Raw genomic sequence first — 13,983 nt, 5'->3', positions numbered from 1 at the left:
CTCTGCCTCTTCCCTGCTCACGCTCTCTCTCTTTCTCTCTCTCAAGATAGATAAATAAACTTAAAAAAATCTTTAAAAGAAAAATGAAGTTGACCGTCATAAGTAAAGAGGTACATTGTAATCACTAGAGTGACCACTCAAAAACCAGCTTTCAAAAAATACTGCTAAAAAAACCAATAGAGGAATTTAAACGGTCCACTAAGAGTTGTTTAACACAAAAGAAGGTAGTGACAGATTAACAGAGAGTAAAAACAAAGAGCAAAAAAGGCAGCCGTAAAGCCAGTTGTATCAATAATTACACCAAGTGTAAATGAAATAAATACTCCTATCAAAGGGCAGAGACTGCACTAACGAATCAAAAAAGCAGCCATTAGGCAATGCGGACATGCAGGAGCCTGGCTGTGTTCCCATAAAACTTGAGTCATGGGGGCGTCTGGGTGGCTCAGTCAATTGAGACTCCGACTTCAGCTCAGGTCATGATCTCATGGTTCGTGAGTTCAAGTCCCTCATCAGGCTCACCGCTGTCAGTGCAGAACCCGCTTCAGATCCTCTGTGTCCCTCTCTCTCTGTCCCTCCCCTGTTCATACTCTCTCTCTCAAAGATAAATAAAACATTACAAAAAAAACCAAAAAAACAAAAACCTTGAGTTATGGGTACTGAGACTTGAATTCCATACAATTTTTAGTGTTTTCGTGTTTTGAAATATCCTTTCTTTTATGTTTTCACCTATTTAAAAATGTAAAACCTATTCTTAGCCTGTGAGCCATACTCGATCAGGCGATGGGTGAGTTTGGCCACGGCCATAGTTTGGAAAGCTTCTTTAAGATGACTGCAACTCCACATATGTTTGAATGTAACTCCATGGAAGATCAGAGCCACACCACCTAAGTAGGCCACTTCTGGATCCTAACTTCAGAAACCGTGTAAGATCATACAAGTTTTATGGTGCTGAGTTACGGGGTAACAGAAGCCTGCTTCTGTTTCTGTGTCTCCCTCTCTCTCTGCCCCTCACCCATTCGCACTTTCTCTGCCTTTCAAAAAAAAATGAATAAATGTTAAAAAAAATTTTTTTTAATAAAAAAAAAAAAGAAAGCAAGATCCAAGTATATGCTGTCTATAAAAGACACACTTTTGGGGAGCCTGGGTGGCTCAGTCAGTTGGGCGACTGACTTCAGCTCAGGTCATGATCTCTCAGTTTGTGAGTTCAAGCCCCACATTGGGCTCTGTGCTGACAGTTCAGAGCCTGGAGCCTGCTTCGGATTCTGTGTCTCCCTCTCTCCCTGCTCCTCCCCAATTGCATTCTCTCTCTCTCTCTCTCTCTCTCTCTCAAAAATAAACAAACATTAAAAAAGATTAAAAGAAAAGACACACTTTAGATCTAAGACACCAGTAAGTTGAATGTAAGTGGATGAGAAAAGATATATCATGCCAAGAGTAACCATGATAGAGTAAGAAGGACAGAATTACTCTCAGACACAATAGATGTAAAAGAAATTGTACTAGAGACAAAGAGGGACATTTTGTAGTGATAAAAGGGACAATCCATCAGATACACACAACACACACACGCGTACATATATAGTAAATACATCATATATATATATATATATATATATATATATATATATCAAGTAAAAATGTATACTAACAAGAGATCCCAAAATGCATGACAAATAGACTATTGAACAGCTATTAAGTTGTAGTACTCCTCTTTTAACAATTGATAGAACAACCAGACAGAAATTAGTAAGGATTGAGAATACATAGACACTATCAATCACTTGACCTAACAGCTAACACTCCGCTTACCAAAAGCAGGACACACACACACTATTTTCAAGCACGCTTGGAAATTCTCCAGAGTAGACCATAAAATAAGGCCATAAAATAAGTCGTAATAAATGTATGCAAATTGAAATCATAGAAAGTATGTTCTCTGACCTTAATGGAATTATGTTGGAAGCCAACCATAAAGAGAAATTTAGGAAATCTCCAAGTATGTAGAAATTAAACACCCTTCTAGGGGCGCCTGGGTGGCTCAGTTGGTTGAGCGTCCGACTTCAGCTCGAGTCATGATCTCACAGTTCATGAGTTTGAGCCCCCACATCAGGCTCTCTGTTGTCAGCACAGAGCCCTATTTGGATCCTCTGTCCCCCTCCCTCTCTGCTCCTCCCTGCTCACTCTCTATCTCACAAAAATAATAAACATTAAGTAAAAACACCCTTCCAGATGACCCATGTGTCAAAGAAGAAATCAAGAGCTGGGTCGCCTGGTGGGCTCATTCCATAGAGTGTGACTCTTGATCTTGAGGTCATGAGTTTGAACCCCATGTTGGGTGTAGACATGACTTAAAAATAAAATCTTAATGGGGTGCCTGGGTGGCTCAAGTCGGTTGAGTGTCTGACTTCGGCTCAGGTCATGATCTCACCGTTTATGGGTTCAAGTCCTGTGTTGGGGTCTGTGCTGACAGCGCGGGGCCTGGAGCCTGCTTCGGATTCTGTGTCTCCTCTCTCTCTCCCCCTCCCCCACTCTTGCTCTGTCTCTCAAAAATAAATAAATGTTAAAAAAATAAAAATCTTTAAAAAAAGAAGAAATCAATAGTTAACATTTTTTTGAATCCTTACTATGTGTTAGTCACTGGGCTAACCATTCTTTCAATCCTTAAAACCACTCACTGAGGCAGAGATTCTTATTTATCTTTTTAAAAGTTTATTTATTGGGGCGCCTGGGTGGCGCAGTCGGTTAAGCGTCCGACTTCAGCCAGGTCACGATCTCGCGCTCCGTGAGTTCGAGCCCCGCGTCAGGCTCTGGGCTGATGGCTCAGAGCCTGGAGCCTGCTTCCATTCTGTGTCTCCCCCTCTCTCTGCCCCTCCCCCGTTCATGCTCTGTCTCTCTCTGTCTCAAAAATAAATAAAAAACGTTAAAAAAAATTAAAAAAAAAAGTTTATTTATTTATTAAGATTATTTTATTATTTTTTTAATGCTTGCTTATTTTTGAGAAACAGAGACATAGCATGAGCAGGGGAGGAGCAGAGAGAGGGAGACACAGAATCAGAAGCAGGCTCCAGGCTCTGAGCTGTGCCTGACGCTGGGCTTGAACTCAAGGACTCTGAGATCATGACCCGAGCCGAAGTTGAACACTCAACCAACCGAGCCACCCAGGTGCCCCAAGCCTCCAACTCTTGATCTCAGTTCAGGTCAAGATCTCAGGGTTTGGGAGTTCCAGCCCCCCCCCCCCCCATCTGGGGCTCCATGCTGACAGCCAGGATCCTGCTTGGGATTCTTTCCCTCTCTCTGCTCCTCCCCCACTCATGCCCTCTCTGTTTCTGTCTCTCTCTGTCTCTCTCAAAATAAATAAATAAACTTAAAAAAAAATGGAGTAGACTCTTTTCTGTCTGGCATACAGAATTAAAATATTTTTTTTTCCTACCACCCATTCCAGAATATGTTGACAACATGTTTCCTGATCACCTTCAAACACTCTATTGTGTATTTTCCACAAACAAGAACATTCTCCTGATTGTCCACTTTAAGGCAAAGGTGAAAATCAAGAAATTAACAGGGATAGATCACTACCATCTAATCCGGGGACCCCAACCACCTTTTTTTTTTTTTTAATGTTTATTTATTTTTGAGAGATAGAGCACGAACCAGGGAGGGCCAGACAGAGAGGGAGACACAGAATCGGAAGCGGGCTGCAAGCTCCAGGCTCTGAGCAGTCAGGACAGAGCTTGAGGGGGGTGGGGAAGAATTGAACTCCCTGAACTGCGAGATCATGACCTGAGCCCAAGTCAGACACTTAACTACCTGAGCCACTGAGGCACCCCTCGGACCACCTTTGACAGTTGTGCCAATAACTACAATTTCTCTCCACTGCTATCTGTGGAAATTTACACCCTACCCATGTGTTATCTCTAGAAACACTTTTGTTAATTACAACTACTTGACATTGGCAAATAAAAATGAATGCTAAGTCATTCAACAATGAGCCCTGGGGAACGAGGGGAATTCAGACTTTCTCAGGTCCACCACTGCAAGAGGGGACCCTTCCTTACACCGCCCACCCAGAGAGACAGTCTCAAGGGCTCGGTATGGGGAGGGTGGTTTCCCCGGAAGGATCTCAGGGGCAGAAAATGGGTCCTGAAAAGGCTCAGACCCTACGCTCTGCTTCCTGTCAGGTCAGGAACGGTCCTCTGCCTGTGATGACTGCAAAGCCCTCAGCGGCCCAGGGAAAGGGAGGTCTGTCACTTCTGGGGCGGGCTCGAAGCGTGGGACAGCCCGCCTGGGGCGTGGGTGGGGATTGTCCCGGGCTCTGGATCCTAGCCTATCATGCGACGCTGGAGCGCTGCCACCCGGCGGGGCTCCTTCCCACGGCTGAGGGAGACGGGTCCTGCAGGGTGGCGACTCAGACAGGCCAAGACCAGAAATGCACCGACTGCGGGCGACTCCTTGGTTGTCACTCGGGCAGGGCCAGGGGCACAGGTAGAAAGAAAGGTGGGAAGGGGGCTCGTGAGCGCGCAGAGAACCAGAGGACTGGTCGCGGTATCCCCCTGCCTCCCCACCGCGCCCCCCCCCCACTCGTCCCCACGCAATTCCTCCGGGAGGTGCCGGTTCAGTGCGCGTCTGCCCTGGGGACACGGGCGGGAGCCTGTCCCCGCTCCGCCACAGCTGGGAGGCCGGCGACGCCCCATCCGCTGCCCCGCCCACCCCGCCCAGGCCCGCTCCCCGCACCCCAGGCGGGAGAGCTGGGGCAGAGGTGAGACGAGGGGGGTTGCGGCGCGGGAGCCGGCACAGGCCCAGGCACCGTCCCCACCATTTCGGGGTCTCAGGGACCAGACGTGCGGAGACTCGTTCGCCCGTTTGCAGACGCAGCAGCTCGGAGCTCCGATGTTCCTCAGAGGGGGCACCGAGGGGAGCTTGAGCCCGCTCCAAACCCCCATCAGCTGTCGCCACCGCACGACCGCCGGGCCGGGCCGGGCCGCCCGGAAAAGCGCCGCTGGACACCAGCCAACGCCCACCCCCACCCGATCGCGACCCTCCGGAGGCGTCCCGGCCACAGACTGCCCTCCGAGGCCGCGGGGCCCCACTCCCGCCCCGGCCGCGGCATCGCTCTGACCCTTCGTCAGCGTCTTCCCCGCTCTGAACCTGCTCTCCGCGTCCAGACGAAGGACACCCGGGCACAGACGGGGCGCACACACGCGGGCTGAAACTTTATTTGCCCTCCCGCGCCCGGGACCCCGGACCCCGGACCCCCGACCCCCGACCCCGCCGCCCGCCCGGAGGCTCAGAAGATCTTCACCGACTGCAGCTGCAGGTCCCCGCCCACCTCCAGGAGGCGCACGCGCGCCGGCGGGATCCGGTAGCGGAAGTGGTGGTACTCCGAGTCGCCGACCACCGCCTGAGGGGCCGAGGGGGGCGGGGCGTCAGGGGCCGCGGGGCCCCGAGTCCCCGGGGGCGAGATGGGCCCCGATGGCCGTACCTCTTGTCGTGGTCCTCACCTGGGCCACCTGTCTGGCGCGGACGCGCGCTTAAGGCGGTGGCTGTTACGGCCCCGCCGGCGGCGTCCACGGCCTCCCTCCGGCCGCTCGCACTGAACGTGGGGAAGGGCCTGGGTGCTGGACGCTGCGCAGCGACCCTCCCCGCGGACACGCGCGTCCCGGCCCAGTCGCCCAGCCATCCTGACCCCTGCTCCGGGACACCAGGGCCCCGCTTCCCGCTAGGGGCCACCCACCCTCTGGGCGCTGGGCTCTGGCCACCCGGTCCCTGCCACGGCCACACCCCTGCCTTCGGGCACACGTGGGGTTGCGCCACGGGAAGAAGAGGGACGGACCGGACGTGGGCCCCGCCTTGGCCGGGCCTTTGCTCCCCACCTCCACCAAGAGCCTTCCTGGCTTGCCTGGACTGCAGGCGGGCGGGGGTCTGGGCGCCCGCGCCTGTGGGTGGCAGGGACTCACCTTGAACCCTTCTTCGGTGGCGATGAGGAGCACGTCGAAGGGCTGCCCATGCTGGAAGGGAATGCCTGAGCCGCGCTCCTCCCGGCCCCAGGTGCCCTGCTCCAGGCTGTTGAAGACCACCGTGGACTCGTCCAGCCGCGGGTTGAAATGGAGGGCAGCCTCCCCGCCCGGCCCCTCGCCGCACAGCAGGTTCACATAGAACCTGGTAGTGGGGGCAGGGAGGAGAGGATAAAGGTCACAGGCCAAGAAGCACTCTACCAAGATCAGGGACCAATGGTCAGGACTCCCCACCTCCAGGCCGTTCCAATTCATAGGCACCGGAGAACGTCCCACGCCACAGGGGGAAGGGTTGTGGGCTGCTGGCCAGGGACCCACCCTCCAGGGCGTCCAAGAGCTCCAGGGACCCTGGACCCCCATGCACCTAGCGAGGGTCACTATGCTATGGCCCCGGGTGCCCCTCATTTCCAAAGCCTCTAACGTTTGCCGTGGAGTCACGATGCCGATGGCCGGGGTGCTCTCTGTTCCTAGGGCATCCCCCTTGCCAGAGGGCTGGGCACAGCACCACGGGCCCGCACGTTTGCAGGCACCGCAGATTCCCAGGAAGCCTGCCCTTCCCAGACCCGGAAATCCTACGACCGACCGCTTCGGCCTCCCAGGTGCCCAGGGCACCTCCAGGTCGCGGGACTTCTTTCCAGGGTTCCTGGCATTCAGACTGGGAGCCATAGGACTCTAGACGGGAGCCCTGGGATGGCTCTGGAAGCCCCAGATCCCTAGGGAGACGTAGGGACCCCAGCTACACAGTCACGGGACAAGTAAGTGGAGACTTCAGATTCCAGAAGGTCAGCGATGGCCCGGGGAGTCTAAGACCCTGTGGGCCAAGGTGGCTCTGGTGCCCTCGTGTCTGGGCTGCAAGAAGTCCGAGCCAGCTGAGCCTGGACACCTCCCAGCCTTACCTCTGGGGCCTGGGGTCTCACCTGCCGGCCTTTTCCGGGACGACGCCGCGAATCCTCATCACGGTGCCCACCCGGATGCCCTCGGGCAGCGACGTCTTGTGGGGCACGTTCTGCAGGTTCAGCGGCGGGGAGTCCGAGGGAACCGGGGGCGCGGACGAGAGACACACGTGGGTCGGCCCCAGGCAGAAAGCATCCGGGACCCAGATCGGCCGAATCCGTGAGAAGAAAAGGCCCAGAGACCGAGGGGAGAGAGCCAGAGCCAGACCAAGAGTGGGAGAGCCAACCACGAGGGATCAACGGAGAAAGGGAGAATCCAGAGAGGCAGGTGGGAGCGTGGGGATGGGTTGGGTCCCCCCGGGAGCCACAGCCCAGACCCTTGGTAGCACACCCTGGCACCCACTTTGTCCTTCCCGGCGGGACACCTCAGCCAGGCCCAGCCCCTCCCCGAGTCCGGTGCCGCCTTGGGTCCAAGCCCCCCGGGCCCCGACGCCCCCCGAAGGCACTCACAGAGCTTCCCGCCATGGCTGGGATGCTGGGGCGACAGGTGTGGCCGTGGGTATGGCTGCTGGGACCTTAAGTAGAAGCAGAAGCAGGGCGTGGCGGCCCCCGCTGACTCACCCCCAGCCATTTCCACACCCGCCGCCCACACCTGGCACAGACCCTGGCCCTGGGGCCACCCGGCGGCCCAGCGCCTTCTTGCTGGGCCCGGGACTTCCCTCCACTCACTGAGGGTTCCCAGTCCACCGCCCGCCCCCTCCGTTGAGCTAAGAATCCTGAAGACAGTTAAGGATGAACCGCCAAGGACAGAGGGGACCCAGGGGGCCACCATCCATCCCGGCCATGTCCCTGCCGCTTGGCACAGGGGAAAGGGTCTTTGCCCATTTTATCTTGGACATCTGGGGCCCCGAGAGGCCCACCCGGGGCTGGAAGCGGGGGCCCCTCTCTCCCAGGCTGGGACCTGCGCCTTGGGCTGAGGACGCGTCCACTGAAATTCCAGCTCACGCTCCCTCGCGTGACGGTGACCCCGGCAAGGACAACACTGTGCCCGCGGGGCTCCGGGGGGCAGGACGTGTGCCTGATGAGCCGCGTCTCCCGGGGCCTACAGCAGCGGCTGGTACACGGTCTGGGCTCCTCAAGTGCGCCTGAAAGACGAATAAGGAACGACACCAGCGCCTGGTCTGAGGTCCTGGGCGCCTGGCGCACACAGGGCCTCCCCGAGCGCTCACCGCTAGCCGAGCGGGGAAGGGGATCACTCGCCCCCACTTCACAGACCAGGAAACCGAGACTCAGACACGGGAGGCCGTTTGCCCGAAGGCGCACGGCCGGGCAATCCCTGGGTGAGTGTCTCTCTGCCCTTCTCCAACTCTGGCGGGTTCCGCCTTGTTTCTTCTGTCCCTGGGAATGCCCTGGTGTCTCTCCCTGGCCCTCTGGCTCGGACTCTCTCTCCCTCCCGGGTGGCCCTGTCTGCTTCTCTTCCTCAACGCCAGGTCTCCTTCCTCCTCCCAGAATGGCTGCCGCTCTCCCAGCCAGGTTCGGGTCAGGGGAGGCAGAGGGGGGCCGTCCTGGGACCCAGCCGCGCCCTGACCCAGGAGCAGCGACGTGGGATCCTCCACTCAGGCCCACAGCCCAAGATTCCGTAGTCCCAGATTCCAGAAGAAGAATCCAGGATGGGAAGGGTGGGGTCAGAGGGAGAATGCTGAAAGAAGGTTCTGGAAGGTAGGGAAGAGGCAGGGTGGGGCAGCCACCCTGAGCAGAACCCCCTCCCAGCAGCCCAGCAGGCCTCCTGTCCACCCCCACCACCCCCTCCCAGCCTCCACTCCTGCCCCCCACCCCCCACCCTCCAGGGGGAAGAGGCCTGGGGCAGAGACCAGAATGGAAACTCTGGGTGGAGACAACCAGACTCAGAACCTGATCTGCCACCCGACTGTCCCCCAGGCCTCCCAGACTCTCTCCATCCCCACACCACGTGAGGCACCCCGGGGGTGGCAGGGGGCGGCGCAGTTTGGGGGCCAGGACCTCACACAGGGAGGCCGGACAGCTGCGAGGCGGGTGGGGGTGGCTGCAAGCACCCCAGTGTTCAGAGGAGAAGAGGGAGGCAGAGAGTGGGGCACCCTCTCAGCCTAGGTCCCACAGCAGGGAAGCAGCCCGGGGCTGGGGCGGGGTGGGGGGGGGCAGGTGGGGGCAGGGCTGGTCACCAGGACTTCCGGTAGAGAGGACAGGGGGCCCGAGGCCGGGGCACCCACACCCGGGAGCCGGCGTCCCCGAATCGAATCGTGGGCTCCACCTGTCTCGGATCTCAGGTTCGGGCTGTCCCCCTCGGCCGCCTCGCTCTCCACGTGCTCTTGGGGCCCAAGGACTCATCCTTCCCCAGATGTCTTCTTTGGGGCTGGATGTGTCTTCACACGCTGCCCACCTGCAAGTCCAAACTCGACTGTGACTTCGCTGTGGGCCCAAGTGTCAGCAGTCGATCTGTTATCAGTTGATGGCGGGCTCCTTTCTCAGAAGCCAGGCGCGCGCGCACGTGCCGGAGCCCCATTCTCTGGTGTGGATCATCTCTGCATCGGGTCTGGAATAATACTTTCAGGAGCACTGTTTCCATTCCCAGTGAGTCGTGACCGTGCCTGTGTCTCAGTCCTCGTGCTTTTTCCTGAGCGATGCCTCGCATTCCGAAGACGCGCAGGTTGTAACAGAATGAGGGTGGGATTCGAGTAACAGAATGAGGGTGGGATTCGAGAAACGTCCGGACCTGAGCAACCCCCACCCCCACCGAGTTTCCCCGAGCCCCAGAGACAGCCAGCCCCCCTCCGCCCGCCCGGGACGGCGCTGCCAGTCTGGGCGTCCCGTGGCCACCGTGTCATGTGTCCCGGGAGTGGAGAGGGGTGGCCAGCAGGCTGAGTCTGCGGACCTTCGCCCTCCTGCAGGGAACAACTCCGGTGACTGAAAAGTAACCCCGTGTACCCACCGTGCTTGTGGGCATTGAAACCCCCAGGCCCTCTGCCAGGGTCAGCGTGTTGGGGACTTTGGGCCGGTTTTGTACACGGTGAACATCAGTCTGGGGGCCGCTTTGGTTTTATGTTGTTTTGTGGGAAGATTTTGGTTTTGAAGTGATCTCCACGCCCGGCGTGGGGCTGGCACTCCCCACCCAGAGATCCGGGGTCCCAAGCTTCACGGAGCCAGCCAGGCGCCCCGCGGGGCTGCTTTGCTTTTGTAAGTGAACCTTCCAAGGAGGAGAAAGACACTGCTCAAATCTGACTCTTTCTTAAGCCTCGAATCCACTGGAAACTTACACTTCTATTTCTGGATAGAATACATTTCCCCAACCCCATCACCGCGGAGGGAAGCATTTTCTGTCATGCTTGCTTCCATTGATAAACTGAGGTCGTTAAACTCTCTTACGTATTTTCAGCCGCATGTGGGACTTTAGCTTGTGTTACGTTTTAAGTTTTTCCATTGTCCATAAATTCTTCTAAGCCATAAGTAATTTTTCACTTCACACCGGATTTAGCAGTGCAGGGACTTGCTCCCTCCTCTTCCACCTTTGCCTCCTCCCTCCCTCCCTCCTTCCTTCTCTCCCTACCTTCCCCTCCAGTCTTCCCCCACTTTCCTTCTCCTCCCCCCCTCCCTCCCCTACCTTTTTCGGCTCCTCCCCTCTCCTCCCCTCTCCTCCCCTTTCCTTCCCTTCCCTCCATCCCCTCTGGCCACTCTCTTCATTTCCATTCCCCTCCCTTCCCCTCCTCTCCCTTTCCCTCTCTTTCCCTCCACTCCTCTCCTCTCTCCTCTCCTCCCCTCCCTTCCTCTCTTCCCCTTCCCTGCCTCCCTTCCTCTCCCTTTGCCTACCTGAAGGATTGGGTCCTAGAGTCTTTCAGGTGGGACAGCCCTGCTTCTTGTGGGTGGGGATCTGGGTGGCCCTAGTGGGATGAGGGGGTGCGATTCCACTGTGGTGTCAGAGGGAATGGGTGAGGAGGGTGCTTGGAGAGGGTGGTCCAAGGTGGGGGGGGGACCAGGGTGGGGGGCGGATGGGAGAGGAGAAATCAGAACGTGGCTTTGATTTGGCGTCAGGCTTTCTTGGTTTCCTTGGCCTTCAGTTTGAAATGGCTCCTCAGTCTTCCTTTGTGTTTCAAGACCTTGACACTTGAGAAGCTTGGAGGCGGATGTCCCCTGGTGGCCAGCTACAGGTTAGGCACTGTTGGCTGAAGAGCCACAGAAGCGACAGCGCCTGCCTCCTCCAGCTGCCTCGCCCCTCGCGTGTCCCATCGCTGGTGAGTGGTCTTGGATCACGTGACTAGCGGAACCTCCCCGGCTTCCCCTCCCCACCGTAAAGTTACCCATTTGTCCTTTGTCATCAGTAAGCATTTTGTGGGAAGCGCCTGGAAATTTTGCAAAGCTCACGTTCTTCAGCAAACTTTGATCATTTCTATCGTTTCCTCCTGCACATCTGCTATAGACTGAATGTTTGTGGCCCCCAGATTCCCTTGGTGAAACCGCGTCCCCAGGGGAATGGTATTTGGAGATGGGGCCTTTGGGAGAACATGAGGTCACGGAGGCTGAGCCCTGGTGAGTAGGGGTTGGTGTTCTTCTAAAGGGACCCCAGAGAGCTCCTTTGTCCCTGCAGCCATGTGAGGACAAAGCAAGAAGGATCCATCTATGAACCAGGAATCAGGTTCACACCAGACACCCGATATGCTGGCGCCGTGATCGTGGACTTCCCAGCCTCCGGAACCACGAGAAATAAATTCCTGATGTTTGTAAGCTGCCGGTGGGTGGGATTTTTGTTATAGCAGCCCCGACAGAGTAAGACCACATCAGTATGGACCCATTGACTCATGGGGCTGTCCAAGGAGCCCCAGTGCCGTGAACGCTTCCTCCTTTCCCGACCCAGGAAGCTGTTCCAGGCGATGAGGGGGTGTGGGGCAAGCTGAGGGCAAGGTGCCGGTTAACAGCACCCCCCCCGGGGGGGATATGTGTGATACTCCTTGCACACTCTCCACTACCCAAAAACAGGAAAGGACAAAAAAAACAAATGGTTAAACTGGGAAGAGTCTCCACCAGTTTATAAGAAACAGGCAATCCCATCCTGCCTAAAGTCCAGGAACTCCTTACAGTCCTTTTTTGTTTTTTTAATGTTTATTTTTGAGAAGGGGGGGGAAATGGGGGAGGAAGACACAGAATCCAAAGCAGGCTCCAGGCTCTAAGCTGTCAGCATAGAGCCCATCGCAGGGCTTGAACTCACAAACGGAGATCACGACTTGAGCCTGGCTGCTTAACCAACTGAGCCACCCAGGGGACCCTGAACTTCCTACTGTCTTAATGTTAATGCTTTGCTAGAGGGAAAAACAGCCTTAGATTGACAATAGGTAGGCCTCCAGTAAGACTGTAAGCATGTGGAAGCCTCTTTGGAAACTCTCTTGACTTTATCTACCCGCCCCCCACCCCGTAAAACAGTCACCCCCCCCACATCTGCAGCGGCCCACGGGTCCTGTCCCCGTGCTTTAATAAAATCACCTTTTTGCACCAAAGACCTCTTCGAGAATTCTTTCTTGGCTGTCGGCTCGGGACCCCACGAGCCCCCCGTCACCCCAAAACTTCATCCCTGGCACACCTCATGCCTTCCCATTTGAGCCTTGGAGACAGCCTTTTCTACACATTTCTTTCGCAGAGAAAGGTGCAGTCCTTAGGAACCAAGATCTGGGCACGGGCTCCGCTCCCAGGCCTTGTCAGGAGGACAAGGTAGGGGATGTATGAACGCAGACACGTATCTATCCATCGGAGGGGAGGCAACACGGGACCTCTGCCCTCCAAGGAGTGTTCCCGCTGGGCCCGAGACTTGAACTGATGTATCAGGCGGACAGGTCACCTAAGTTTTACGTCACACTAGAGCCCTCAGCAGGAAATGAAGCCTCGAGGGGATGGCTGAGCGCACGTGCTTTTATATTAAGTTGAAGGACAGAGGCAACTGTGGAGAAGTAACCCAGCCGTTACGCGGGACGCTTGGAATCACTTTCACAGGGCCTGTTTGCATCAAATTCTCTGGGTCTCAACTTAGGATGAGAATGTCACTCTCCTACTGGCCCAGGGTAGGTATCTGTCACGTGAGAGTTTTTATCTCCTGTTTTCAGGCAGCAAATGGGAGGGTAGAAAGCCCTTCTTCTGCTGTTTCGCAAGGGCTATTAGTTCAAAATAATCCTTATGCTAAAAGGGCATATTTGGGGGTGGCACGTTTCGCACCCTTCAACAAACACGTTTCTACATCCGTATTTCTTTCGCTTTGGGTGTAGAATACTCACCAGTCACAGACGGGCAAAGGCTGCATTCCTACCTGGCCCCTGGTCAAATTCATAGAGACACAAAGTAGGAGGGGGGGTGGAGTGGGGGGTGGGGGGCCGGGGAGCCGGGCAGTTAGTGTTTAGCGGGTCCAGTTACAGGTTTGCAAGATGAAGAGAGTTCTGGAGACGGATGGTGGGGGCGGCGACACAACAGTGTGAATGTATTTTGTGCCACTGAACTGGACACGGGAAAAATGGTTAACATGGTGGGGCGCCCGGCATGGGCGGGAGGGGGGTTCAGCGCCCGACTCTTGGTTTGGGCTCAGGTCATGATCTCACCGTTCGTTTGTGGGTTCAAGCCCTGCATAGGGCTCTGTGCTGGCAGCTCAGAGCCTGGAGCCTGCTTGGGATTCTGTGTCTCCCTCTTTCTCTGCCCCTCCGTGCTAATGTGCAAGCACCCGCGTGTTCTCTCTCTCTCTCTCTCTCAAAATATAAAAACAATTTTTTTAATTAAAAAAAGGGAAAATTCACACTTCCTCACACCTCCTCACCTTCTCGCTTTAAATACGCCCCCCGCCCACTGCCTCCTTGCAGACAGCCTCTCCTCTGCTGTCCTGACCGCTGCTCCCTTGGGGCCTGTTCAATAAACTTCCGTCGCCTTTGTTCCGCCTCAGGTGAATCCTTTCACCTCCATGCCACTGGCTTCCACGTGATCCTCACCCATGTTTGGGGACCCCCATCTGATCGAGAGACAACCCATTTAGATACCACACGTATATATTTTATTTTATTTACTTTAGAGAGAGCGCACAA

At 55.9% G+C, this 13,983-nt stretch overlaps 2 protein-coding genes across 6 annotated transcripts; one reads left to right on the top strand and one right to left on the bottom strand.

Moving 5' to 3' along the window:
* Positions 1–4,319: 4,319 nt before the first annotated feature.
* LOC115502137 (protein argonaute 14-like) lies at positions 4,320–5,677 on the bottom strand. Its single transcript, XM_030297335.1, has 4 exons — positions 5,652–5,677; positions 5,499–5,608; positions 4,814–5,398; positions 4,320–4,390 (listed from the first exon to the last, which is right to left on the bottom strand). Exons 1-4 carry the CDS (start codon positions 5,675–5,677, stop codon positions 4,320–4,322), a joined length of 792 nt encoding a protein of 263 aa, XP_030153195.1.
* LOC115502810 (serine/arginine repetitive matrix protein 1-like) lies at positions 5,605–12,054 on the top strand. Of its 5 annotated transcripts, none has more exons than XR_003965200.1 (4): positions 5,605–6,139; positions 7,024–7,232; positions 7,905–8,873; positions 9,208–9,615. XR_003965200.1 is itself a non-coding variant. In XM_030298563.1 (4 exons), exons 1-4 carry the CDS (start codon positions 5,977–5,979, stop codon positions 9,342–9,344), a joined length of 849 nt encoding a protein of 282 aa, XP_030154423.1. In that variant the 5' UTR covers positions 5,605–5,976; the 3' UTR covers positions 9,345–9,615. The 5 variants fall into 5 exon arrangements, 3 of the variants coding, with proteins under 3 accessions (XP_030154423.1, XP_030154424.1, XP_030154422.1); XM_030298563.1 differs by having other exon boundaries at positions 7,905–8,244; XM_030298564.1 differs by having other exon boundaries at positions 7,905–8,244; positions 8,414–9,615.
* Positions 12,055–13,983: the final 1,929 nt, after the last annotated feature.

This window comes from Lynx canadensis, chromosome E2, assembly GCF_007474595.2.
Source record: "Lynx canadensis isolate LIC74 chromosome E2, mLynCan4.pri.v2, whole genome shotgun sequence".
In the NCBI taxonomy this organism is placed as follows: Eukaryota; Metazoa; Chordata; class Mammalia; order Carnivora; family Felidae; genus Lynx; species Lynx canadensis.
This window is presented reverse-complemented; position numbering and strand designations above follow the sequence as displayed.

What these genes read in the sequence shown, in the direction of transcription:
- LOC115502137 (XM_030297335.1), bottom strand. Translation starts at nt 5,677, where the DNA reads ATGGCTGGGCGACTGGGCCGGGACGC. An exon ending in GGGCGACTGGGCCGGGACGC is followed by an intron (nt 5,609 to 5,651) that starts GCGTGTCCGCGG and finishes TCCAGCACCCAG; the next exon opens with GCCCTTCCCCACGTTCAGTG. An exon ending in GTCCCTGAGACCCCGAAATG is followed by an intron (nt 4,391 to 4,813) that starts GTGGGGACGGTG and finishes GCCACCCTGCAG; the next exon opens with GACCCGTCTCCCTCAGCCGT.
- LOC115502810 (XM_030298562.1), top strand. Translation starts at nt 5,977, where the DNA reads ATGAGGAGCACGTCGAAGGGCTGCCCATGCTGGAAGGGAATGCCTGAG. An exon ending in GCCCGGCCCCTCGCCGCACA is followed by an intron (nt 6,140 to 7,023) that starts GCAGGTTCACAT and finishes CACGTTCTGCAG; the next exon opens with GTTCAGCGGCGGGGAGTCCG. An exon ending in GGGAGAATCCAGAGAGGCAG is followed by an intron (nt 7,233 to 7,904) that starts GTGGGAGCGTGG and finishes CTGAAATTCCAG; the next exon opens with CTCACGCTCCCTCGCGTGAC.